General features: G+C 57.5%; 1 protein-coding gene across 6 annotated transcripts in view; it reads right to left on the bottom strand.

Moving 5' to 3' along the window:
* The window catches only part of SCARB1 (scavenger receptor class B member 1), a 71,163-nt gene extending 52,444 nt beyond the window's left edge, over positions 1-18,719 (bottom strand). For 2 of the 6 annotated variants that reach the window (XM_070629304.1, XM_070629303.1), the window contains exon 1: positions 11,211-11,437. In XM_070629304.1, coding sequence (XP_070485405.1) covers positions 11,211-11,213 — 3 coding nt within the window. In that variant the 5' untranslated portion in view covers positions 11,214-11,437. Of the gene's footprint in view, positions 1-11,210; positions 11,438-17,190; positions 18,238-18,284 lie in introns of those variants that run through there. The other 4 variants (XM_070629300.1, XM_070629299.1, XM_070629302.1 and 1 more) reach the window with 4 other exon arrangements.
* Between the last annotated feature and the right edge of the window lie 8,741 nt (positions 18,720-27,460).

The raw sequence follows: 27,460 nt of genomic DNA on the forward strand, positions 1-27,460 counted from the left end.
CGCGGCCTGGGGGAGCCGAGCCACCTGGCACGGCCACAGCGGGAGAGCATCGTCCTGGTGGGAAGAGGCCTGCAAAGAACAGACCTCAGCCAACGGGCAGCCCCGGCCGACAGCTGCCACGGAGACCTTCCCCCGTCATCAGTGCCCAGGACTCCAGACTGGATGTAAATCTGCTCATCTTTCCATGCTGGTGACCAATTTAAATTTTTTTTTTAATAGCAGCATAGGCCACACAAAATGCCCCTCCAGCCAGGTCCAGGTCTGTGAGCAGCTGGGCTGCAGCCTTGGGACAAGAGTAGGGAGCACAGGCCTGGTCCAGGCTCTGCTTCTACCACCAGCTGTGTGACCTCAGGCAAGTGCTTCAACCTCTCTGAGCCTCTGTGCCTCCACCTGGAAAACGAGCAGACCGTGCCTTGGAGTGGGTTGTGAGGATGTGAGGAGCTGATGCCTGTACCACACGCAGCCTGGCGCCTGGCACACAGGTGGCGCTCAGGCAACACTGGCTATTGTTGCTAACATCATCCTTCCCGGAGGGGGTCGAACGGTGGCCCCTCAAAAGACATGTCTACCTGGAACCCGTGAATGTGACCTTCTTTGGAAAAAGGGTCTTTCCAGATGTAATTAAGGATCTTAAAATGAGATCATGCTGAATTATGGGGGGGGGCGGTGTCCTAAATCCAAGGACGAGTGTCCTGAGAAGAGAAGAGACTCAGAAGAAAGCCCCAGTGGAGACAGAGGCAGAGACAGGAGGGGTGCGGCCACAGCCCGGAGTCGCCTGGGCCCGCAGAAGGAGGAAAGGCCGCAGCAGTGTCCTCGCGATCCTGCCCACCCTGGATACGGGAGCACTCCTCCAGGGCCGAGGGGAAGGCGTCTCTGTTGTTTTGACCCTCCAAGCCTGTGATTGTGCCGGCCACCCCAGGGAGCCAGCACAGCCCAAGAAAGCTCCAGGAGGCACACAGGTGTTTCCAGCAGGAAGGCTCCTGTGAGACGGATCCCGCCCTGCGCCTTCCTGTGTCCCGTCCCTGGATGAGGCTTCCCTCGCTCCCCTCCTCCTGCACTGTGCCGGCAGCAAACAGAGACCTGCAGCTCTGTCCTCGCCGCGTTCTGTTCACAAGCATGCGCGCCCACCGTGGGGGCTCTGCCAGAACAAGGATCTCCAAGACGCCCCCAGAGGAGCCACACCTGAGCTGGAGAAAGACGCTGGGAGCCCGTGTGTGCCTGGAGGGGGGCGTCCCCCGGGCCCGTGGACACAGACATTGGTGCTCAGGAAGGAACTATTAACCCAGGCCGCCTTCGGAGCCAGGCCCCGCCGTGGGACAGGGAGCGGTGGCTTTTCATGTTGGCTTTTTTTGTATGCTTTCCGTTTTTTAAAAAATCCTACCCCTATTTTACTTTCCTTATCTTATTTTTGATGCCATCAGGGGCTGTCTGGGCCAGAGCTGACCTTGCTGAGCACGTCCAGGCCAGCCACCCGAGGGACGCGCCCATCGGAGGCCGCTCTCCTGGCCTCTGGTTTGCGGGAGCTCAGACAGTCGGCCCATTTGCACAAGAGGAAACTGGCTTTCAGTAAAAAATCAGGTTCCCGGAGAAGCCAAGAACGAGGGCCTGGATTTGATCCCGGAGTTCTGCAGGTCTGAGGGTCGGGCACACATGTTGCAGTGGGTTGAACAGTGTCCCCCAGAATTCTCGTCTAGCCGGAACCTCAGAATGGGACCTCATTTGGCAAAAGTGTCCTCGCAGACATAATCAAGCGAAGGGTCTCGAGAGGAGGTCATCCTGGATTAGGGTGGGCCCTAAATCCAACGGCAGGTGTCCTTATAAGAAGAGGGGGGGACACAGAGGGACACGGGGGGACAGCCATGTGAGGACAGAGGCCCTAGGAAATTAACGCACACGCACGGTTACACACCCAGGCGGCCGCCGGCACACGGTCAGCAGGAGGGGCCGCGTGAGCTGGTGGAGCGGGGACATGCTCCCCCGTCCTCGACAGGGACTGCCCTCCGCTCCGAGCCTTCCCAGCCCAAGAGAGGAACCTCAGGTCCTCCGTCCTCTCCCGGAAGATGGCTTCGCTCAGCGGGGGCCACAGGGTTTCTGATTAAGCCAAGCCCGAGGCCTGGGGTCTGGCCTCGTTTGCTGTGTGACCCCCTGCCAAGCCCCTCGAGCTCTCTGAGCCTTGGATCCCCTCCCAATGACTCACAAAAGAAGGCTCGAACTCACGACTCAGCAACACCAATTCGAACAACCCCCAACGCACACCCACCCAACCGCAGACACTCTGGAAGCCAGACGGTGCCAGGCCCGGGAGCAGGCGTGGGAGGGAAGAGCCGAGGCTGGGGGGCCGGCACACCCAGGGAAACTGGCTCCCCAGGGCCCCAACCCGGCAGGTCCTCTCCCAGCACATCCCGAGGAAATTCTTGAAAATTACAAGGTGGAAGGTTCCAGGATGTTTGCTGTTTGAGGCAGGGGTGGATGGAACCGGGCACTCGTCACAAAGGGCACAAATAAAATGTGTGAAAGGTGAACTCGGAAATCCAGACAAAGGCAAGAAGCAAAGAGCTGGGCACGCAGACAGCAATACGGACAGGTTTCAGAGATCCTGAGGAGAACGAGCAGGCCGCAGAGAGCCAGTGCGTGTGTGGAGGGAGGTCAGCGCCCCAGGCCGGAGCAGGCGCCCAGCTTGAGGCACTCACTACCCAGCGGCCCACCGGATCCTCACCTCCACCTGATGGGACGGTGCAGTTTATCCCATTTCACAGGATCCTAAGGAGAGCCCAGAGACCTGAAGACCCTGCCTTAGGTCACACAGCGGGCAGGAGGCAGAGCCAGGATTTGACCCCACGCCCGCCTGGCTCCAGAACTGTGTTCTGTGTGCAGACCATAGCACTTCGGGTGGTACAAGGACAAGCACGTCCTATTTAAGGACTTGCCCAATGCGGAGGGGTGCCGGGGCAAGGAGGGGTAAGACACGGGAGTGATGAGGGGACGAAGGGAAGGGAAAGGAGAGAACAGAAAGCAGATGCACAAAGATGTGTGTGCACGTGGATGCTCACAGTGGCCAAGAGACAGAAACAGCCCAAGAGTCCCTCAACAGACGATGGACACACAAAATTCGGCAGAGCCACACGGTGGAATATTATACAGCTGTGAAAAGGAATGGGGGCCTGACATGTGATACAAACTAGATGAACCTCAAAAACACGATGTTAAATGAAAGAAGCCAGACACAAAAGGTCATACACCAAATGCTTCCATTTGTATGAAATGTCCAGAACAAGCAAATCCACAGAGACAGAGAGCAGATCAGTGGGTGCCCAGGCTGGGAGAGCTGGGAGGCAGAATGCGGAGTGACTGCTCAGGGACGGGGGGTTTCACTTTGGAGTGATGGGAATGTGCTGGAAGTACACTAAGGGGATGGTTGCCAACACCGTGAATGGACTAAATGCCAGTGAATTGATCACTTTAAAAACATTAATTTTATGTTATATGCATTTCACCTCCATAAATTATTAAATTAAAAATGAATGATGGGGGGGTCGGCCCAGTGGCGCAGTGATTAAGTGCACACGTTCCGCTTTGGCGGCCTGGGGTTCGCCAGTTCAGATCCCGGGTGCGGACAGGGCACCGCTTGGCAAAAGCCATGCTGTGGTGGGTGTCCCACGTATAAAGTAGAGGAAGAAGGGCACGATGTTAGCTCAGGGCCAGTCTTCCTCAGCAAAAAGAGGAGGATTGGCAGCAGTTAGCTCAGGCTAATCTTCCTCAAAAAAAAAAATGAATGAACTGGTGCAACCCCTTTGGCAACAGTGTGGCACTTCTGGGTGAAGCCAAAGGTGCATGTCGGGACCCCCAGTCCTACTTACGGACCTGGAGGAACTCCAGCTTGTGCACCGGTGAGGTCCTGGCGGCCGTCTTGAACAGGATGGAGAAACCGTGACAGCCTCATGGAATATCACACAGCCATGAAGATGGGGTGTGGCTTACTGCGACGACATGGACGGATCTCACAAACATAATGGGAAGCAGAAAGGGCAAAACAAACAGAATCTCTCCCTCCGTCTGGGCTGGGCTGCAGCAGCACGATCCTACGGCCGGAGTCTTATAAACAGCAGGCACCTATTTCTCACAGTGGGGGGGCTGGAGGTCTGAGATCAGGCTGCAAGCACGGTCGGTAGGGCCCTCTTCCAGCTGCAGACTCCTCACTGTGTCCTCACACGGCAGAGGGGTGAGGGAGCTCTGTGGGGTCTCTCTTATAAGGGCGCTAACCCCCTTCATGACACCTAATGGCCCCACCCTCATGGCCGAATCACTTCCCCAAGGCCCCACCTCCTGAGACCATCGCCTTGGACACCAGGCATTCAACACATGGACTTGCAGGGGCCACAGCCATTCAGACCACAGCAATATGATTCATTCAAGTTCAAAACCAGACCGAAGGACAGCCAGTGTTAGGGGCCTGGACGGGGTGCCAGTCCCACAGCACCCCAGGCGGGACTGAGCCTGCTTGCCCCTCAGGGGGTTCTGGAGGGCGGACAAGCACCCCTCACCGGGGGTCATTTTAGTTCCTTATTCAACTGCATGTGTCTTAGGCACCTTCCCAGGAGTGCATAATATTTCAGCATGAAAAGTAATCACAGACTCCGAGGCGAGAACGCGCAGCGGGAGGCTGCGCGCGGGGACCAGGCCTGGGAACAGGCGGTGGGAGGAAGTCCCAAGGATTCAAGAGTCTTTCGAAGCTGCCAAGGCATTGCCTCTGCAGGTGGCCCTCAGCCCAGGGAGGCCAGCGTGGCCTCCGCGCCCGCCAAGAGGCCAGATGGGGCCAGGGAGACGGGCACAGGGATCCTGCCAGGCTCAGCGGGGCGACGCGGATGGGAGAGGCCCCCACCTGCTGCTCGGCCATTCTCTGGCATTCGGTCTCCACCAGACAGGCCCTGGCACCCAGGCCCCGGCGCCTGTCCAGCCCCAAGGAGGAGGCAGGCCTCTGCCCCAGCCCGCGGAGCATCATGCTCCCTGCGCCCCGGGATGAATCTGGAGCCCGGAGGGTGAAGGGGCGGGTGCGTGGGCCGGGCGAGGTATCAGAGCTGGGAAATTAGGAAGGCTTCGGGGGGCCAGATTCCCCCTGAGGCCCTGGCCAGCGGCGGGGTGGGGCTGCCAGGCCGGGGGGAGTCCAGATGCCCACCCAGCTGGCCGGGAGCGCTCTGCTCCCGTCCAACTCACACAAAGAGACTTCTGTGTTGGGATCCGTCGGAAGAAAACGTGCACTCATGAGGAAACGATTAAACAAATCCACATCAAGGGACAGTCCGCCAAAAACCCGGCCTGGTCCCCTCACAAATGCCAACGTGGTGAAAGGCTCAGTGAAAAGAATAGAGCTGGGGGGACTCAGCTCAATTAAAAGGGACGAAAGAGGGGCCAGCCCCGTGGCTGAGTGGTTAAGTTCGTGCGCTCCACTTCAGCGGCCCAGGATTTCCCTGGTTCGAATCCTGGAGGCGGACATAGCACTGCTCATCAGGCCAGGCTGAGGCGGCGTCCCACATGCCACAACTAGAAGGACCCACAACTGAAAATACACAACTCTGTACCGGGGGACCTTGGGGAGAATAAAGGAAAAATAAAATCTTTAAACAAAACAAAGGAGGTGAAAGAGACAAGGTGACCGGACACTGGACAACATCCTGGACCCAAAAACTGCTTCAAGGATGCCGTGGGCACAGTGAGGGGATCTTAACGGACACTGAGTGTTGGGTCAAAGAAGGGGATCGTTCTGAGCTTTCCTGAGAGCCACCTCGGTCTGTGGTTCCAGAGAACATCCTTGTCCTAAGACACGTCCCGGGGTGAGATGACGAGAGAGGGGGCAGGGAGGGCACAGATGCAGCAACCTGTAAAGAAAAACCCAGCGGAGCTGGGGAGGGCCTCCGGGAGCTCGAGACACTGTTCTTGTGATTTTACCAAAACCGCATTTTTAAAACTAAAACCTCGGGGTGGGAAAAGAACCCATCAGCTGCTTTACAGACTGTTTCACGAGTTTGAACGCTCCCTCGTGGGAAAGGCTGGGACCGTGGAATATTCAATCATCCAGACAACCAGCCGGAGCTGCCCAGGCGACCGGGGAAGATTCAGAGAAGAGATCAGGAAGGGAGAGAAACAACGTGCAGGCAGTGGGCTGCGTGCGGTCCCCTCTGGATGACATGACGACAGACGAATCCTCCTATGTGTATGTGTCTATAAGGTCGAGACGATGCCAACTGCAAACCCTAACGTGACACCTGCCACGCTGCCATTCTCAGTGCTGCCTACGTGCCAACTCCTCCACCTCCACGAGGGCCCCATACAGGAGATCTTTTTCTTCATCCCATTTTACAGAGGCTGGAAACAAGGCACAGAGAGGTTAAGTCACTTGTGAGAAGGCACACAGCTGGGAAGTGGCAGAGCCAGGGTTTGAACCTGGGCTGTCTGGCTCCAAAGTCCACGCTCTCGGGTCCACCTAAGTTCCTAGATGTCAAAACCCTGGCCAAGGGCCCGAGAGAGGCCTGGGGATTTGAGAACTCATGCCTGACCTTGATGGTGACATGCCAGAGTCGCCTCCGTCAGCACCACCTTCCAGCTCCCACGTTCCACTCTGCCCCACGCCTCTCACTCGGGGGGCAGGTGCCCACAAGGGCTCCCAGGGCACATTCTTGGCACACAAACAGATGCTCCCAGACGCCACAGGCCTGGCTGTCCAGATGATGCCTCTCCCACACACCTCCGTACCGACTTAGGCAAGGAAGGGTGTGCCCCAGGGTTTGGGGCAAGGGCCAGCAGGCTGGCAGCCACTCGTCCCCACACTGCTGCTGACAGGTGTACTGGGTCACACTGCAGAATACACCTGCCGGCTATGACAGCTCTGGATCATCTCATCTGCACCTGGCGGATTCCGACACAGGCTCATCCACCCGCCCCCACCCCGCCCCCACCCCGCCCCCACGTCTCCCAAAGCCCGAACTTTTGCACACGGCGCCAGCCACGACATCTCTCCCAGTTTGTAACAAACACTTCCTCCCATCCTGCCACCAGGCCTGGGTGGGGAGGGGTACAGACGAGCCCGGGGACTCTCCGCCTGAAGGGCTCGAGTTAAGTAACTTGCTGCGGCAACTGCTGGGCCTCTTCCTGCACGGCCCTCCTGGCCTCCGCCCAGCGTCGCCCTTCCCCTGCTCGCCTGCGGCCGTGGGCCCTGCCAGCACGGCTGCTGTTCTGCTCCCTGGCCTGACATAAATCCCTGCTTCCTCTGGGTTTCGGTTTCCTCAAAGGACACATAAAAGATGGAACTGAGGAAAACCCCATTTCCAGATCTAACGACCCAAGAGTTTATGAAACTTTCCCGGACAGAAACGATTAGCGGATAAGCCACCACCTCCTGGGAGGTCTCAAATGGAGCCAAACAAAGTAATCCCTAAAACTGTAATGGCAAGAGCCAGTGAGAGGCAACGAGGAGATGCGGTGGGGAAGCTATTTGGGGGCAAACGGCCCATCAACCATTTCTGCTGCCTGTCACCCTTTCTGCTTTGTGCTAACAGCTCCTCCCTTTGCCTCGGGGTCACCACCCCACTGCCGCCTCAATCCCAGCGTTTTGGAGAAAAAGGGCCTCTCTCTGCGGCTCCAAGGATGCGCATGTGATTCAAACCTGACCAATCAGAGCAGCCCACTGCTTGAGGGAGGAGCACGTGACATAAGCCCAGCCAATCAGAGCCGATGGGGCATTCACCCCAGTCTTGTCCTGGCTGTTGGGAAAGGTCCCAATTACCCTGAGGGGTCCCTCCAGCAGGGTCCCTTTGGAGACCTCTGGGCAAGTCCAGAGCTGCAGTTTCTCCCCCACGGGGTGCAGACGGCCGTTTGTTTCCCAGTTAAAGCGGCTGGAAGCTTACATGCAAAAAAATGCAGCACGCGCCCCCCGGGAGGAAGAGCGGGGCCGCGGGGCCTCCCGCGCTCCCCCGCGCCTCCAGGCCCACGCCGACCCGGGCGACTTGTGGTTTCCTGAGTGCAGACGCCTGAGGTGCACGGGGGCCACACCCCCAATCCAGGACGGGGTAAAACCACCGGCAGAGTGGACCTGGGGCTCCCGCTCCAGCCCCACAGTGTCTGCCGGCGAGACAAGAGCGTGAAGCGTCAGGGATGCCACTCGCATGCTGAACTTAGGCCTTACCTGCCGCAGGGAGGGAAACGCCACCCCACCCGCAATCCAGGCTGCGGGGGCCAGGATGCCAGCGTGGGGACCCCTGCTCCCCACGTGGGCAGAGGGAGGTGGCCCCGTACAGCCCCCACGCCTCCCCGGGCGCCTGAGCCAGGACAGGTCCTGTTTCTTTACCCGCCACCCACAGACAGCCCGGATGTCCTAAACTTTACTGTGTCCCTTCGCCCTGGCCACTCGCCCTTCACGTTGGGACAGGGAAGGGGTCCATCAGAAGACACCAACGCTCAGCCCGAGGAAAGAGCCAGTCACTGGAATCAGAGAGAAGTCACTGGAATCCAGATGGGGCTTGCTAGGACGCAGACCCCGAATCCAGGACCGCATCTCAGAGACCAGGCTCCAGGTGCTTGTGCCAGGCACACAGACAGGAGTGGAGGACCCAGTGCCGGAACCTGAGGAGTCCAGCGCCAAACTCCATGGTTTCGAGGATCCCCACTGGGATCCTCAGCCCAAGGTCCCACGCCAGCCAGGTCTCTGTCCTGGACCAGGGTCCCCAACCAGGGAATACAGTCATGAACAAGTCAGACGAGGTCCCTGCCTCATGGAACAACCTCAAGCAAGTGAACAATATAATTTCAGGGAATGGTGAGGGCTTGGAAGGGAATAACATGGAATGGTTATAACACAGATGAGGTGACGGCAGGGGTAGTGTTAAGGGGGGTTAGTGGTCAGGGGATATCTTCTTCAAGAGGTCACATTTGAGCTGAAACATAAAAGGGGAACCAAACATAAGAGCTAGGGGGAAAAGCATTCCAGAAGAAGGAACAGCAGGTGCAAAGGCCCTGAGGCAGGAAAGAACATGGTACGTCGGAGGAAAAGAGAAGCCTGTGAGGCAGGAGCAGGATGAGAGTGCTGAGAGTTGAGGCAGGTAGGGGCCCATGAAGAAGGGGCTTACAGGCCCTGGGGCGGACAGGTTTCATACCACATGCAAGAAGGTTTTGATGAGGATCATCAAATGACGCAGTTGCAGTTTTTACAGAGCGTTCCAGCTACAGCAGGGAGAATGGAGGGCAGAGTGGCGTGCACAGGCACAAGCAGCCGGCCCCGGGGGAAGCCCCTGCAGCTGGCGAGAGACGGGGCAGCTCGGTCTGGAGCCCAGGCCGTGTAGGGCAGGGAAGGAGACCTATGTCCCTGAGCAGGAACACAACCTGCCACTAGTCACGAACCTCCCTGGGAGACCATCCTTGTCCTCTAAACGTCCATTCCATAAATATTTGGGCACCTCCGAGTACGTGCCACGCGTGGCTCGGGGTGCATGGGACACGGCGATGAACAAAACCGAGGTCCCTGTCCTCAGGGGCCCCACATTTGCATGGGAAGAAATCGGCAATAAACTGTAAATGGGGTGCGCAGGTCAATTACACGGTATCTCAGTGGGTGACAGGAGGGTTGGGAGCACAGGGGTTGAGGAGGGAACCTGAAATAGGAGAAAGGGAGGTCGGAGAGCAAGGTCTGGCAAAAGGCCTCCGGGAGGGGGCAGAGAGAGTCACACACACACCAGGGGAAAGCGCTGTGGGCAGAGGGAAGAGCTAAGGCGGAATGTGCCAGAACGTCTGAGGAATGGCCAGAAGGCCAGCGTGCAAGGCCAAGGGGACGGGAAGGCAGAAAGGGTGGGGGTGATGGTGCAGGCCTCGAGGCCAACCGAGGACTTGGCTTTGACTCCGAGGGGATGGGGTGGCCCACTGTGGGGTCTGAGCAGAGGAAGACGGAGATCTGACCGCCATTTTAATAGGAGCCATCCCTTTGGCTGGCGTGCTCAGAAGACCTGGCCAGGGAGCAAGGGAGGGCGCAGGAATCCAGGGCAGAGCAGACAGCACCTCGGAGCAGGGCGGTGCCTAGGTGTGGAGACGAGTGGTTGGATCGGGGACATGTTTTGAAGATGAAGCGATAAAACTTCCCGACGGTTCGATGTAAGAAGTGAGAGAGAGGAGAGTCGAGCCTACTCCAAGGTTCCTGGCCTGGGCAGCTGGAGGACGGAGAAGCTACGGCTTGACGGAACATGGCCGGAGGGACGGGGTTGCAGGGGGCAAGGAAGAGTTGGGCATGGACCACCCAGGTGGAGGTACCGAGGTGGCCACTGGATGCTGGAGGCTGGGACTCAGGGGAGAGGTCTGCAGCCGGGATACCACTGTGGGAGTGGCCAGGACCAAGAGAGCACCCAATGCGTGAGCCTAGACGGCTCACCCAGGGAATGCGGGAGCATGGAAACGACTCCAAGCCCTGGGACACCCCAATGGCAAGAGGTCAGGGACATAAGGAGGCAAATGAGGCAGAAGAAAAACCAAGAGAGTGGACATTTAAAGTGTCTCAAGGGTCATTCTAGAAGGTTCCAGAAAAGGTGGAAGGAACTTCACCAGAATGTCAGGAAGCCAACAGGGGTCAGGCCACTCCTGTTCCTTCCCCCTTCCCAGGTGAACAGGAAGAAACGGTGGGGCGGAGGGAGGGAGAAGGAAACAGGGAAATGAGATGGCATACCCACGGGGCCCTCTGGGTTCGGGGAGGTTCTGAGCAGACCGAGCAGCTTCCCATCGTGATCAAATCGCCCCGATAACCTGTGAGTCGCCAGCTCCTGGGTCCTTTAAGGCTTCAAAGCCAAGAATGAACTTTTTTGTGTTGTGTTTGTTTCTCTTCCCATTTCAGCTCCAGCCTCATGGGGCCAGTGGGGGCCAAGGTCAGTGTGAAGTAGGGGGAGGGGAAGAGGTACAGGAAAGGACTCCTTTTGTTCTGGTGTTTTATCTTTAGCCCTACAGTTGAATTCTCGGCACAACAAATGTGTTTACAGGGCCAGCCTGCAGGATGCTCATGGCACAGGAGGCTGGGGGCAGAACACCCCTTAACCCAATCCTCTGGCTCTAAGATGAGCCAGGAAGGCCTGCTGGCGTCAGCCTCGTGGCTGAAACCTTTCCAAAGTGTCCCAGTGCCCCCAGCCTTGGGGGATGGCTTACGACCCTGGGGGCCCCTCTTCTGCTGACCAAGGACACAGGCTCACCATTCTGGGCACTAATGACCCCTGGAGCAGACACGCCTGTGCCAGGTCTCCACTGGGACCAAGATGCGCCCAAGGGCAACTCGTTGAGCAGGTCTTCAACAGTGACTCCGACTGGTCTGCTGGAAGGTGACGGCCTGAACGAGATGGTTCCAGGTGGCTGAGCTTAACCGAGTTCTAGTTAATCATGTCCAGTTGCTCAGCAGAGGCACACAGCAGGTACTGTCATTCTAGGAAGGGATGGCGAATGGTCCATGGAATGGGAAGAGCCAGGCGCACTGAACACACCCCTGCGGCCAGGCCACGGGAAGGCCAGACCGGGGTGGGACACATGGCCACAGGTGTGTGCACACACACCAACAGATGTGTGCATGTGTCCACATACATAACCGTACACACCAACACATGTGGGTATGCATGAGCAGGCTGTGCATGTGTACGCACGTGTAAACATGCGAGCACACGACAGTCAACGTGTGTGTGTTGAGCCTGCAAGTGCACATGCATGCCAACACGTGGGCACACAGCAATGCAGGTGTACGTGTGCCCACACATGCTTTGGCCTGTGGTCATGTACAGACATGCATATGCGCATGCCAGCACAGGTTCATGTGTCACCAGTCATGCATGCACAATTGGCACACTTGTATACACATCAGCACTCGTGTGTGCACACACATGCACACACACACACACTTGTAAAGCCAAAGAGAAGTAAATCCACCAGGAGCAAAAAGGGAAACAAAAATAGGCCAGAGCAGGGAAACTAAAAATAGCGTGTTTTCCAGCTGTCCACAGCCTCCTGAAGCCGCGCTCTCACGCACCGGGAGGAGCAGGAAGCCCCAGGGCAGGAAAAAAGGAAAACAAGAGCCGGGCGCACAGCTGCGATGCCCAGCACACCGAGAAGGGAGGCCCCCACTTGGCCACGGTCAAGTCCATGGGCGCCAGCGCGGCCACGCGGAGGTTCCAGGGTGCTCAGGCTGCGACACCGTGCCCCCGCCCGCCGAGGTTGGGTCCAGGGCTTCGGGAGCCCGGGTGGGGACTGGCAGAGGCACAGCCGGCCGAGGGTCACCGGGACCATGGGCCACAGCGAGGCAGCTGCCCGGGAGGTGGAGGGGACTGTGAGGAGAAAGGCCTGGAGCACCCTGCCACCCACTGGCCATGCGGAGAGTAAGGGAGGACACTGCCTCCCAATGTCAAGTCCACCTGCTCAGAAATGGGGGGGCGGAGGGAGGACAGGGGGTCGAGGGGGAGGACGGGAGAGAGTGAGGAGGACGGAGGAGGCGAGGGGGAGAATGGGGGAGAGAGAGGAGGACGGAGGAGGCGAGGGGGAGGACGGGGGAGAGAGAGGAGGACGGAGGAGGCGAGGGGGAGGACGGGGGAGAGAGAGGAGGACGGAGGAGGTGAGGGGGAGAATGGGGGAGAGAGAGGAGGACGGAGGAGGCGAGGGGGAGGACGGGGGGGAGAGAGAGGAGGACGGAGGAGGCGAGGGGGAGGATGGGGGAGAGAGAGGAGGACGGAGGAGGCGAGGGGGAGGACGGGGGAGAGAGAGGAGGACGGAGGCGAGGGGGAGGACGGGGGAGAGAGAGGAGGACGGAGGAGGCGAGGGGGAGGACGGGGGAGAGAGAGGAGGACGGAGGAGGCGAGGGGGAGAATGGGGGAGAGAGAGGAGGACGGGGGGTTGGGGGGGGAGCGAAGAGGACGGCCAAGAGTGGTGGGGGAGTAAGGAGGACAGTGTCTACAAGGCACCAGGCTCGCTGGGTTGAAATCGTGGTTCTGCCACTCCAGCTGAGTGACCTGGGGCCAGTGACTTTAGGGCTCTGTGCTTCCATTTCCCTCAACCAGAGAGGCAGCCACAGCCGCTCAGACTACAGGGAGCGAATCCGCGCAGCACTCAGAACCCTGCGGGCCTTCCCTGTCACTGTCGTCGGCCCCGCCTTTTCCCTGATGGGCAAAGGAGACGTGCCACTGGCACAGAGCAGCCCGGGGTGGGGCACGGCGCCCAAAGGCTCTCAGTCTCAGTGGCTCTTGCTGAGGGAGGAGGGGGCGAGACAGAGTCTGAGGCTGGGGTGGGGTGCAGCTGCCAGTCACCTGTCATCCTGCCACAGCTCCGGCCCGGCCCTGGCCCCTGGGGTGCCGCAGTGACGGTGACAGTACAGCCCCTGCCCCAACAGACTTCATGCTCGTGAGGGAGAAAGAGAATGCACACATAAACCTATAACATCATGGGAGCGGCTTTTGGGGATGGGACAGGCAATTTCGCAGGTATCTGGGGGATAAGCCTCCCAAGCAGAGGGGAAAGCAAGCCAGAGACTCTGAGGTGGGACCAGGCTCGGTGAGCTCAAGGACATCGAGGAGATGAATGTGGCAGGTGAGCAGGGGGAGCCAAGGTGGGGCGATGAGAGAGGAAAGGAGCGCCAGATTGTGAGGGCCTTAAGGCCCCTAAAAGGACCTTAGGATTCACTCAGAGTGAGACAGGAATAGAGAGGGCACATGGTTTGCTGAGTGTCTGCACAGGTTGTCTCTGCTGTCTGTGGAAAGCGGACATGAGACTACTGCACCAGTCCAAGCAGTGGATGGAGGAGGCTGTCATGGTGATGCTGAGAAGGGGTCAGAATCCGGATATGTTGTGACGGTAAAGCCAATGGGATTTGCTGCCAGACCAGATACAGGGGTATCAGAAAAAAGTGTGCAGTCAAAGATGACCCAAGGTTTCTGCCTCTACACCTGGGGGAACAAATGGAGGTGTCACTGATTGAGATGGGGTACACAGGTGGGGGAAGACTTCAGCAGCCGGCAAGATTAGTGGATAAAGCATGGAAGGCTGATTCTAACCAGAAAACCAACTGAAAGACAGCAGAGGGGACTCAGGTTCCTTCCTGGACGTGGAAGAGGCCACGAGGCCCATCTTTGCACTTGGTGGCCCAGCAGACAAGCTCCTCCCCCTGTGGCCCAGCTGCAGGAGGGGTGTCCTCCCACCAGCCGGGGCTTCCCTGGGCGACCAGAGACACATAGTAACTTAGAAATGTACCCCCAGGGACCTGGACCATGCATCTGTTATCCATGCAAACACAGAGGGCCACGCATGCCAGGCTCAGGTCCAGGCAGTGGATACAACCGTCCTCGTGCTCCTGGACATTTCTCACACGTGCACACACACACCAGCAAGGTCACTTGGGGCAAATTACTCTCTTCAGCTCTGTTTCCCTCACTGTCGAAGATGACCATGAGACCTGTCACAGAATTCCCCCAGGACCAAGCGAGATGACATTTATAAAGATGCTCTAACCCTGCCTGGCACACAGTGATTCACGATCCCACTCCCAACACCTCTCATCCGGTCCCACCCCCCGGGGAAAGGACAGGAAATGAGGCTCACTTCTTCCCCAAGGCCTCTCCCAGCGACCCCGTCCACAGGGCTCCCCGTGTGTGCCTCCTGTGTTTGGCGGTCTAATTCATTTGGCCATCCTTTGGGGAAAGCTATGGACTCATTACTAATTTTTAAGTAAACACATAATACATGAATACATTCTCTTTGTTAAAAGAGGAAAAAAAAGAGCATTACAGAGAAAGCCTGTGTCCCTTGGCCACACCCCCAGTCCCCTCCCTTTCCCCTGAGAGTAACGGCTTTCACACCTTTCTCTGTGCTCTTACATGCACCAATAGTAACCTACTGAAAATACAAAATACTGTTTTGTAGAGGTTTTTTTTAAACATAAAGAGCCACAGAACTTTTTCCAAGTAGTAATGTGTTTTGGTTTTGTGACCCTATTCGTGCTAAGACCCTATACGTCTCCAGTTGCTCCCTTCTAATTTTCACCTAGAACAGCACTGGCTGAAGAGCTCCCACTTTATTTCCTGTGTCCCTACTGAAGGGTACCCCAGATTCGGCGATCAGGATTCCTGCCCACCACCACCATGAGCTGGATAAACCCCGGCAAGCGGCTGACCTTGGGTGTGCCTCAGTTTCCTTATCTGCAGAAAGGAAAAATGCCCCCCCCACTTGGGCCTATTTCACAAAGCAGTGGTGGGGTTCAAGTGAGAAACTTGGTACACCCAGGGCATTTCCACACACAGGAAGTCACCTTTGTATTTAAAAATCTTGCTAGGAGGCCAACTAGGTCCGACCCGGTCTCGGCCTGAAGGAAGCAGCCAGGTGAGGCAAGTGGCCTGAGGTCCCGGCTGGCACACGGCACAGCCGGGTCTGCAACCCTGGGCTCCAGAAACTGACACGGATTTCAAAACGCGTCACGTCCCCACTGAAAGTCGGCAGCAACCTGAAAATTAACTCAAAGCCATCAGCCTAAGCCCCAGAATTCTAGCAAGAAATCAGTAACCTCCACCGAGGGCAGAGCTGGGGCAACTGGGGGCTTTCACGCTCTGTTGGTGGAAACGCAAACGCCAGAGCTTTTCAAAAGGGCGATGGGGCAGCAACGAGGAAAATTCAAACTGGGCACACCTTCTGGTCTAGAGGCTTCTCTCCTGGAAATCCGCCCTCTGAACTGTTCATACATGTTCACAGAGAGGTATGCACGGGTGTTTACGACAGAGAAAATTACCAACCTATAGAGAAACAGGTAAATTATGAAGTGTGTAGTCCGTCAAAGGAATTCCAGAAAGCAGAGAAAAAATGTGATAGATTTATATGTTCTGACTTATCTGTTGTTTATATGCAAAAATCTTCAAGCCATCTCAGTGCATTGAAACGCCAGCTGCAGGATGTTTACACTTAGTACCACGCAATTTATGGAGGAAATGTACCTGCATGTGTCTAAATGTGTGCTCGGGACGGGTCTATCGAGAAAGGTCCAGAGAGATACATGCCGATGCTGGGGGTGCTGTCTGAGGAGGGGAATAAAATGGGGGAAACTTTCTCTTTTTTATTCCACTTGAATTTGTTTTACAAGCAAGAATTCATGTCTTTTATATACGGACTTCTTTAACTAACCAGAAAGCATTGAAAAAATAGAAACCGAAGCACAAGGCCTCCCATTCAGGCTATGCCTGGACACGTGCAGCCAAGGAAAACGCCGGCCGGCCGGCCCCCCCCCGCAAGCGTCCCACCTGCCCGGCCCTGAACACAGGTAGTCTTCTTCCACCGGGAGGCACTCGGCCGGAGCCGGCCGGGGCTGTCCAAGAAGTGGCTATCACTGGCCAGGCTTGCCTTCCTGCCTTCATGCCACTCAGCCGCAAACCAATCCCCTTTGGGACGTTCCCGTAGGATGCTGGCTGTTTCGCCCCCAACTTTAAGCCCAGAAATCTTAGCTCGAGGACGACCGAGGACGATGGCGTTTTCCTCTGTGGAAGCCCAGAGGAGGAGTGGGAAATTAGGCAGTGCCTACGTGCGCTCACACACACAAACACACTGCGCGCGCACACACACACACACACACACAGAACTGACATCCTTAACCTGATCAAAAGCTTTAGAAAGAAAACACCCTGGAATCAATCCAAGAGTGGCTGGGCTGACAAGATTCTACACACACCATAAATCCCACCGCCCCACCCCCCCAAAGCAGGAGGCTCTCTGCACAGGATCAGGACGGCACACCGTGCTGACACCCCCAGAGTGACAGTCTCTCCAGGGTGCACACAGTACAGAAGCCACAGAGTGTGCAGGCCTCGCCAGAAAGCTTTCACCAAAAGCTCTCATGGCCCCTTGGAAAGCAGGGACACACCTCGTGGCAGCCATGGGGGAGAACAAAGCCTTCTGCTGAAGTTTCCCCACACAAGTTCTTCCTGCCAACCCCAGGGACAAAAAAAAAAAAAACACACACAAAGAGGAACCCAGCGCTCAGGGTCACCGTTGGCCAGGATCTCCTCGAAATTTTACAGGACTTAACAGGACAAGATTTGCAAACCGAAAAGAAAAGACACAGTGTGACCCAGGTGACTCAGGCAACTGCTCACCCAGACCCTGAGGAGGCAGCCGGGCCTAAGCAGATGGAGCCTTCATTCATCCACCCAGTCAGCCACTTACCAAGCACCCCGTGCTGGGCATGGGGCACAGAGTCACCATTCTTAAGAAACTCAGCCTAAAGAAGTGAGCCAGGGAAGGAGAAGTCGATTAGCAAGTGAGAACATCCACATCTTTGTCCCAGTTACGCATCTGGCTGGATCTTGGGCAAAGGTGAGCCTCAGTTTCCCCTCCAGGCACTGCATGTGCTGACTCAGTGGCTTACGAGCTCTGAAATGCTTGTAGCTCAAGCGCGTCCTTCAGCAACTCCAGGCTCATTCAAACGAGCCGCCCAGATACCCAGGGCAGAGTCTGCCGGAGTGAAGGCCAGCTGACCGCCTTAATCTGTCTGCCCGGTTAAAAGGGCAGAGGTATGTAAGGGGAGCAGCAGACGAAAGTTCTCGGGCTGGGGGCTCCCAGGGGCCCCTGCTTACGCAGCCCTGGGCTCGGGCCTGCCTCTGCGCCAGTCTGGGGAGAAAAGCGGCTTATGTGTCCAGCCGGCCTCAGGGCGGCGGGTGGGGGAGGACGGAGCAGCCTTCTCCCGGAGACACGATCTACGGGCAGATTGCGGACAGCAGAGCGTGCTCTCCTGAGCACCAGGCGGCCACGTGAGTCTCACAGGCGCACAGAAGGCAGGGCTCCCGTCCTCCTGGGCTCGCAGGAAACAGGAGAAGTGCAGCCCCGATCTGAGCAGACACGGCAGCAGGCCGCAGCAGAAGCAGCAACAGGCGCGTGGGCCGCTCCTGGGCTCCCCAGGGTAGCACCACACAGTGGCCACACTCCGGGCCCGTCCTGGCCCCAGAGCCCTGAGGGCGAGGTCAGGTTCCCAGCTGGTCTCTCTTTCAGGCCTGCCCAACTCTGGCCTGCGCCTCCAGCAAAGCCTCTAGGTGTCCCCCTTTTCGCCCAACCCCAGCCTGGGTCGGGGAGGGTCCCGGGGAGGTGGGCAGCTGCCCATCCCAAAACGCTCTGGTCTCTCCCGTGCTCAGGGACCCGGCCCAAGGCGCCGATCCCGGCTCCGTGTCGCCAGCCCACCGGCTGCGCGCCCGGCCCTCCTCCAGCCCCGAGCCCTCCAGCCCCGGGCCGCGCGCGCGCACTCCCGGCCGGCGCCCTTCACCCACCTTGAGGACCTGCTGCTTGATGAGCGAGGGCACCATCACCACCATGACGGCGCCCAGCACGGCGCACAGCAGCCCGGCGCAGCCCAGCGCCGCGGCCGCCCGGCGCGCTCCGGTGCGGCTGCCCATGTCTGCGCGCCCTGGCGGCCGCCTGGCGCTCACGAGGCTCCGCGCCCGCGGGGAACCGGAACCGGGACGGAGGCGACAGAGACGGCGACTCTGGAGACGCGGGCCGCAGCGGCACAGCGGGCCCCGGACGGCAGCGCACGGAGGAGCGGCCCGGTGGGTGGCGAGCCGTTTTATGTGCCATCGCCCGCGCTGCCGGCCCGCCCCCGGGACGCCCTGGGCACCGGGATTCTGGCGGGCGCCAGCGGACGGGGGCGGTGAGGGGCGGGGCCTGCGCGGGCCGGGGCGGGGCCGGGGCGGGGCGCGGGTCGGACGGTCGGGCGGGGCGGGGCCAGGCCGCGGGGACACGCCCCCGGAGCGGGCGCGGACCCGGTGCCCGTGCTTCCCATTCGGCAGGAGGGAGCCTCGCGGCCCGCGTGCCAGCACGTCGCTTGGGCCTGGCTCCCCTTCTCCCTCTCCTCACCCTCACCTGCTCCCCCCTTTCCCTGCTCACCCCTCCTCTGCATCCTCCGCCCCCTCCTCTTGTGTCTCCCCTCCTCCCCATCCTCCTTCCCCCTTCTGCGCCCCTGCCCCTCCGACCCTCCCACTTCCTCTCTCACCACCATCCTCACTGATCACATTTAGCAGGAGTTTCCCAAATCACCGAGAACGCCGGAGCCCCCGACCCCGCCTCTGCGACCTCACTCCCCCCCACACACCCCCGCACGCACGCGCGCGCACGCATATTCAGTTCCAGCCTCGCTCTCCCTGGAACAAGCCTGGAGACCTCCTGGCCGGGGCCTTGCACACCCTGGTCTTGGAAGTCCCCTCGGCTGTCTGCCTGGCTCCTTCCTTTCCGCCCGCTCTGCCACCTTATCAGGAAGGCCTTCCCGCCGCCCTGCCTAAAACAAAACCGCGCCGCCTTCCTGGGGCGCCCCTCCACTATCGCCGCGCGCCACCTGGCACGGCCCACGATGGTTTATGTGTTGCCTTCTGACCGTCGCCCCGGGCAGAATGCAGAAGCGCCGTCTCTCCGGGACGCTTGCTCACAGCAAACGCCTCAGATGAACGGACGAGGAGCTTTTGGGGGCTGGGCCCTGCGTCAGGGCCTCGCACACGCACACGATGGCCCCATTTTACAGACAAGAAAACCGACTCTCAGAGGTTGAGTCAGCAGAGCTAAGTTTCCGCTTTCTAACGAAAAGGGAGACAGATGATGAGCAAGCGAGCCAATGAAGGATGGATGATTGCAGATGGGAAGCGCTCCCAGAAAACAGGAGAGGTGGGCTGTGCGCCCCTGCAGCCCTGCACAGCGCCCGCCTGGCCTGCAGCCCCCACCCCACGCTGGGTCCTGGACCGCTGGTGTAGGCCAGTCCCCTGTCTCCAGAAGCGGCTGTGGAGAGTGCACAGGCGCTCGCGCAGGCTGACACGGGATGGGAAGGCTGCGTCCCCAACACCGGGGTGAGGCAGGCCAGTCCCCGGGGGCTCAGAATAGGGCTTTTGAAAACTCTCATTCAGCCCTGGAAGGAAGCCCCCTTGTCCCAGGCCCATCCTTGAGCAGGACAGCCGGCCCGAGTCCGTATTTATTGAGCACCTCCTGTGTACTGGCCAGAGAGCCTTGAGCGCACTGTCTTCCCCTCAGGAGACCCACCTTGTCCAGGGCCTCAGGAGCAGGGGCCCAACCCCTGACCCAGATGAGGGCGGCGAGGGCAAGGCTGTGGTGTCAGACCAGAATGGTTCGAGAAATTCGTGCTCTGGGGTTTCCCACCCCAGAGTCCTGGGGCAAGTAGCGGGGCCCTCTCTGTGCCTGTTTCCTCATCTGTCGAATGGGGATAAGAGCCTCTCTCCAAGGGCTGTTGTGAGGATTAAATGAGTTGGGAAAATGCAGCAGTGCCCAGAATGTGTAAGCACAAGCTAGATGGTGGTGGTGGTGGTGTCCCAAGGCCCTGAGTGACCCAGCTCCTGCCCACCTCTCTGTCCCCATCCCCCCAACCTCTTCCTCTGTTCCCTCTACTCGCAGCCTCCTGTTCTTGAAGAGCCCCAGCTTATCCCTGCCACCGGGCCTTTGCACGTGCTGTTCCCTCTTCCTAGAGTTCTCTTCCCCCAGATCTCTCCAGGCCTGACTCCTCCTCCTCCTCCAGGTGTCAGCTCCAAGGCTACTCCTCAGAGAAGCCTTCACTGTTTAATCTGTGCAAAGTGGGAGCCCCAGCCCACCAGTTGCTCTCCATCACACCACCCCGTTTTCTCTGAAATCATTTTATTCATTTATCTGTTTACTTCCTCGTCTCCCCAGCTCCCAAGAGAGAGAAACGGGTCTGTTTTTGCTAATATATGTGTCCCCAGCATCTGGAACGATACCTAGCACCTAGTACATGAGTTAGCTAATTCATTCATTCATTAATCAGTCAAGTAACTCTCTGATTAATTAATTAATATGTTTCCTTGAATTCCTTAAAGCTTTCAATGGCCATCAGCTGTAGGGATTATTTATTTTTAATCGCTTTTGTATTTCTTGGGAATTAACCCATTCACTAAAATCTGGGGTGCGCCCTGGCCCCGATGCACCCCCTTCCTTGACACCGGCATCCCTCAGCAAGGACCAACTCGCCTTGACCATGTCATCCAATCTGGCTTTTATTTATTACTAAGACTTCAAGGTCTGGATGTGCGTGGCGCTTACCCCAGAGAGCCCCAAGGCCGCAGCAGGAAGGCCCTTGTGTCACGCAGCGCCATCACTTGACAAGAGAAAGGCAGAGATGAAAGGACGTTTGACACATGTGACCAGCTGTGACCTCGCTGAGGGGAGTTGCTTCCGATGGTGGGGGCAGGGTGACCTCCGAAGCGGGAGAAAAGACCATCACGATTTAGAAAGAGGCCGGGCTGGGATGAGGAAAGACACGAACTCAGAAGAAGGGAGATGAGTGATAGTAAAGCGTGGTCAGCACGGACGTCAGAAGGTTCTGCAACAACCTGGTCAGGTGACTCTGCTGCTCGGCTCCGAGCCTCCCAGGGTCAGAAGACAGCCCGCGACTGTCGCACAGATGTGGAGGAATGGCAGCTCTCGTGCTCTGCGGGTTGGGCTGGGAGAAGAGTCTGGAAACGGCTGGTCCACTGCTGGGTGTACTCCCGAGAAATGAAGACTGTGTCCCCACGAACGCTTGCACCCCGTGGCCATTACGGCGCTAGTCACAGCAGCCAGAAGGTGGAAACAACCCAAACGGCCCTCAGCTGACGAGCAGACAAATGCAACAAGGACTGTCACACAATGGAGCATTGTTCGGCAGGGAGAGGAATGACAGACTGACACCTGCTACAGTGTGGACGGACCTTGAAAATTACCCTGAGTGAGAGCAGCCGGACACAAAAGGCCGCGTGTTGTAGGATTCCACGCGAGTGAACCGTCCAGAACAGGCCGATCTGTGGGGACAGAAGGCAGAGGCGTGCCTGCCCCGGCTGGCGGGGGGAGAGTGGGAGTGACAGCTGAGGGGTACAAGGCTTCTTCTTGGGGTGATGAAAAATGTTCTAAAATTGATGGTTGAGGTGGTGGCACAACACCGTGGATATATTCAATCTGTTGAATTGTGCACTTTACATGAGTGAATCATATACTATGTGAATTATATGTCAATAAAGCTGTTAATAAGAAAAAGTAAAACCTTCGTATGGCCCCCACCTCATTCCGAGTAGAAGCCAGAGTCGTCGCCGCAGCTCACGAGGTCACCACCGTCTGCCTGGCTCAAGTTCGCCTCTCCCCGCTGGCCCACTCTACTGCACCTCCTGGGTGTTCTCCAAACCTTGCTCCTGCCTCAGGGCCTTTGCACTTACTGGTCCCTCCACTGGACCTCTCTTCTCTGGACCTCTCCTCTCTCGAGCTTCATGCGGCTCACCCTCCCTTCCTTCCAGTCCTTCTCAAATAGCGTCTTCTCAACAAGGACTTCTTGTCCACTCTTTTTAAATTACAGCCACACCCACAACACCCCCTATCTCCCTTCCCAGCGTACTTTTCTCCAGAGCACTTATCACCATCCAGCACACCACGTCACACATGTATTCATTTATTTTACTGGCTCTCTTCCCCGCTAGAATGAGAAAGCTGCACAAGAGCAGGACTCTGTCCATGCAGTCCACTGCCGTGTCCCCAGCTCCTAGAACAGTGCCCAGCACACAGTAGGTCCTTAATCCATATGTATTGTTGAATAATAGCTACCAGCTCCCAGTGGTTAAGAACTTGCCTCTCCAGCCAGGCAGCATAGCTGGGTGGCCTTGGGCAAGTTGCTTAACCTCTCTGTGCCCTGGCTTCCTTTTCTGTGCAGTAGAGATGATCCCAACAGTGTCCACCTGCTGGGGTGGTCTTGAGGACTAAACGAGTTAATGCCAGTTACACACTTAGCAAGGTGCCAGTGTTCAACAGGATCAACGCCCCCTGGAGGCAGCCGCATGCCGTCCGCCCCACGCCAGCCCGGGAGGCATCGTGACCCCCAGGGCAAGGGCTGCGGGGGATGGCATGGAAGCTGAACGGCTGGATTCAGCAGAGTCATCGCTGGTTAGCGGGAGAGCAGTCCCTCGGCTCTGGAGCCTGGGCGCAGATCTCCACTCTCTGCTGAGGAAAAGCAGCGAGAGGACAGGGAGGAGAGGCCGGGAGTGCGGTGGAGGGCAGACGGGCGGAGCGGAAGGACGGGAACAAGGGGAACGCCGGGTGGGAAGACGGACGCTCCGGCCTGGCCACATCGGCCACCCAGGTCGCGCTCGGGCATGAGCCCACTGGCCACGTGCAGCCACCAGGCGTGCGAGATGGTGCTCGTGCCAGGGGAGAGGTTCTGTGTCACAGACACGCCAGGTTTCAAAGGCTTAGGACGAAAGAAAGAACATAAAATATCTCAATATTTTTATTTGTTTTTTTTTATTGCAGTAACATTGGATTATAACATTATATAGCTTTCAGATGTACATCGTAATATATTACAAATTCTGTGTAGATTACATCATGTTCACCACCCAAAAACTAGTTATAGTCCATGCGCTCACACGTGAGCCTAACCACCCCTTTGGCCCTCCCCCCGCCCATGGTGACCACCAATCCAGTCTCCGTTGCTATGCGTTTGTTTGTCGTTGTTTTTATCTTCTACTTATGGGAGGGATCAGACGGTATTTGACTTTCTCCCTCTGACTTATTTCACTTTGTATAATACCCTCAAGGTCCATCCATCAATATTTTTATATTGATTACACGAGAAATGACAGCATTCGGATACTTTGGGTTAAATGAAACGTACTATTAAAATTAATTATGCCTGTTTCTTTTAAATTTTTAAAATGCAGTTATTAAAAACATTTTAATTGCATGTGTGGCTCCCATTGCATTTCTGTTGGACAGCACCGTGTCATAGGATGACACTGGCTTTAGGGGGAAAAGTCAGAGAACAGGGTAAGTGCCACCAGTGGGGGGAGGTGTAACTTGAATGGAGTGGCCTCTCTGAGAAGATGGCTTTTGAGAAAAGACCTAAAGGAAGTGCAGGAACGAACCATGCGGATGTCCGGGGGCCGTGAGGATGGCTGGGGGGCCATGCGGGTGTCCAGGAGCCGAGAGGATGTCCGGGGAAGAGTTCCACGCAGAGGGAGCAGCCAGCGCAAAGTCCGTAAGGCAGGAGTGTGCCTGGATAGGTTTTAATTAAGATGCTAGTTTCTCATGTTGATGCAAATGACGTCTTAGGAGCTGTGCTTCTTCGGGAGGTGAGAATGCCCCCTAGAATGTCGTGAGCGTTCGTTCTGGAGGTCTCCAGAGCCCCCAGATACCCCCCGGGAGCCTCGGTCTGGCCCCATGAGAAATCTCAGCTTCCTAAAGTCATTTACCCGTTGTGAGTCTCCAGCGGCCTCCCTTCCCCGGAGCTGGCAGCTGAACGTCACCTTCGCCCCCAGCTCTCAGGACTTGAGACACCGCCTCCCGGGTGGGCGAAGCCTCTGACACAGAGCCTCTTCCCAGGGCGCAGGTGCAGGCGTGTGGGAAGCACCAGCGGCCGCGGAGCAGTAGCGCGGCTCGCGTTCCGCCAGGCCACAGGAGGAAGGAGGCCTCTGTCAGCCCCCACAGTCCGCAGCCGCTGCAGACACGGGGACGGGTCCTGTCCCAACACCCAGAAGTTCCTCAGGGCCCCCAGCCCTGCCGTCCCTGCCCAGAGAAGGGATGCACCATTCATTCATTCATTCACGTGGCAAACATCTGCCAAGCACCCACCCTGTGTGCCGGGGGCTGGAGACAGAATGCTGAACCAGACAGGCAGGCTCCCTCTGTGCCGGCCTTGCTTTTCAGTGAAGGAGAGAGATTTAAAAACAAAACAAAACAAAAACACAGAAACAGGTAAACAAAGATTCTAGGTGACGCCAAGTGCTAATGAGAGAAACAAATGAGGTGAAGCCACAGAGAAATGAGGGGGTGGAAGGGTGAGCCCTGAAGGGCGAGAGCCATGGCAGGACATTTCTGGCAAAGTGCCCAGTGAGAGCAAAGGCCCTGTGGCAGGGAGGTGTCTGGCTTGTTCAAGGAATGGATAAGCAGAGATGGGCTGTGAAGGGCCCCTTAGATAGCACGACCACCCCGGTTCATACCTCTTGTCCCAACATCGTTGTTGATGGCACCCTTTTATTCGAAAAGTTTGTACAGTAAATTATATTGTCACCTTGTCCTGAGGCTGCAGTAAAGAATTCTGGTTTTAACCGTGGAGGTCTTGCGACAGAAGAGCAACCTGATCTGATTGAGGTTTGAAAATATCTTCAAATGATTGCTAATTTGAAAGGGGTGCTAATGGTCTCACGGTGACAGGAGGTGACCACCAGGCTTTGCAGAGGCACCTGCTGTAGGACGAGGCGGAAAGACCCCACGGCTGAGACCAGCTTCTCCTGAGACCAGGAGAGAAAGAGAGGAGGTGAATGAAGCCCAATTGTGGAATCTGGAAAGCGGATTTATGGGGGCTCCTGGTACGATTTTCTCTACTTTCGCGTCTGTTTCTGCTGTGGGCTGAGTGTCTGTGTCCCCGGAATTCATATGTTAAACCCTAACCCCCAGCATGCTGGAGTCAGGAGGGGGCCTTTGGGAGGAGTTAGGGCACGAGAGGGAGCCTCGTGACGGGGTTAGTGCCCTATGAAGGAGACCCCAGGAAGCTCAGTCGCCCCTCCCGCCGACTGAGGACACGGGGACCCAGGGACCGTCTGCGGACCAGGAAGCGGGCCCTCCGCAGACGCGGAACCTGCCGGCGCCTTCGTCTTGGATGTCCAGCCTCCAGAACTGTGAGAAAGAAGTGTCTGTTGTTTGTAAGCTGCCCCTCTGTGGTATTCTGTTAGAGCAGCCCGAACAGACTACGACAATCTCCCTTTTTTTTAGAATAAAAATGCATCTCCCCAGCCGCAGCTTGGGGGTCAAGAGTCAAAAGCGAGCCTCGGCTATGAACGAGATGCGGTTGCCCTGCGCAGCCTGGGCCATGGTGACCAGGTTTGGGGGGCCAGGGAGAGCCGGATGGACTCCAGGTGTGCGTGGGCTGCAGATCCCACAGCGCAAGCAGCTGGGTGGGGAGTGAAGGGGAAAGGGGGGTCCCATCAGGAAGGACTCACTCATTCAACAAATATTTGTTGGGCACCCACGCTGTGCCAGGCACAGTGCGGGCCTGGGGACCCAACCGGGGCAAAGCAGCCGTGGTCCCAGCCCCTCGGAGCTCACGGTCTGGAAGAAGAGATGGCAAACAAATAGTCACAGAGGTCTAGAATTGCAAATTGCACAATAACAGACAAACAGAAAGTTCTAGAAGGGCTTGAGGGAGGGAGGTATGCTAGGAGAGCCTCCTCTCCCTCAGGAACCACCTTCTGCTTCTGATCCCAACATCTTCCCTGAGAACCAACCCTCAGGAACCAGGTCCGCAGCCGCCCTGTCCTCTGGGTTCTCACTGGCTCTGGCCAACGGGAGGTAGGGGATCTGAAGGTGAGCGAGGGAAAATGAGATTTGTACTGAGCTCCTAGTGCAGGAGATTAGAGATGGCCACTAACCCTCCTCTGCTACTCCTCTTATTGAGAATCAGTTTTCCTTCCCCAGAATCTGGACTGACACTGTGACCTTCTGCCTTCGCCTCCTAGAACATTCCTTCTTCTTCTTCTTCTTCTTTTTTTTTTTTTTTTGGTGAGGAAGATTGGCCTTGAGCTAACATCTGTTGCCAATCTTCCTCTATCTTGCATGTGGGATGCCACCACAGTGCAGTTTGATGAGCAGTAGATCTGGGCCCAGGTCCAAACCCACAAACCCCAGGCCACTGAAGTGGAGTGCACCAACTTAAGCACTATGCCGCCAGGCCGGGCCCAGCACACTTTTTCTTGAACTCAGCTGCCGTGTTGGGAGGAAGCCCAAGCAGCTGTGTAGAGCAGCCATGAGAAGGAGAACCAAGTCCTCCGCCCACAGCCCAGCTGGCTGGCAACCAGCACCCTGAGGGAGGCCCTTTGGGACCTGCCAGGCATCCCCGCATCCCAGAACTGCCTACTTAACCCACAAAACCGTGAGAAATGCTCAGTGGACAAAGTTTTAAGTCACTACATTTTGGAGCGGTTTGTTACGTGGCAGCAGATAACAGAAACACTCGGGCTGGCCGCCGCCCCTCCTGGCCCGCAGCACTCTCCCCTTCCAGGTCTGGTACCCCCCCTCCCCTCCAACCTCCAGCCCTGGGGTGAGACCGGCCCCACCCTGCACCTCGGTAAATAGTCCCTCTGTTCACCCCCCTGCAACGTGCTGTCCCCTTCCTGCTCTGACTCTCACAGATCCAGGAAGGGAGTCTGTGGTGAAGAGGAATTAACCAGAGAAGAGGACGGAGATGCAGAGGCGGTGGCCCGTGCACAGGGAGCAGCCGGGACGGAAGCCCGGAGGCAGCAGCGCGCAGTTGTCGAAAACAGCAGGTCTGGACCCAGGGGACCAGCTGCGAGTCTCTGCTCTCCTGTGGGCAAGATCCTCGACTCCTCGGGCCTCGACGGCCCCGTCTGTAAAACGGAGCTCGTAATGCTCCTCTCCGAGGGTTGTGGTGTGCACGGAGTGGGCTCCTATCTGTGAGGCC

This window comes from Equus przewalskii, chromosome 7, assembly GCF_037783145.1.
Source record: "Equus przewalskii isolate Varuska chromosome 7, EquPr2, whole genome shotgun sequence".
In the NCBI taxonomy this organism is placed as follows: domain Eukaryota; kingdom Metazoa; phylum Chordata; class Mammalia; order Perissodactyla; family Equidae; genus Equus; species Equus przewalskii.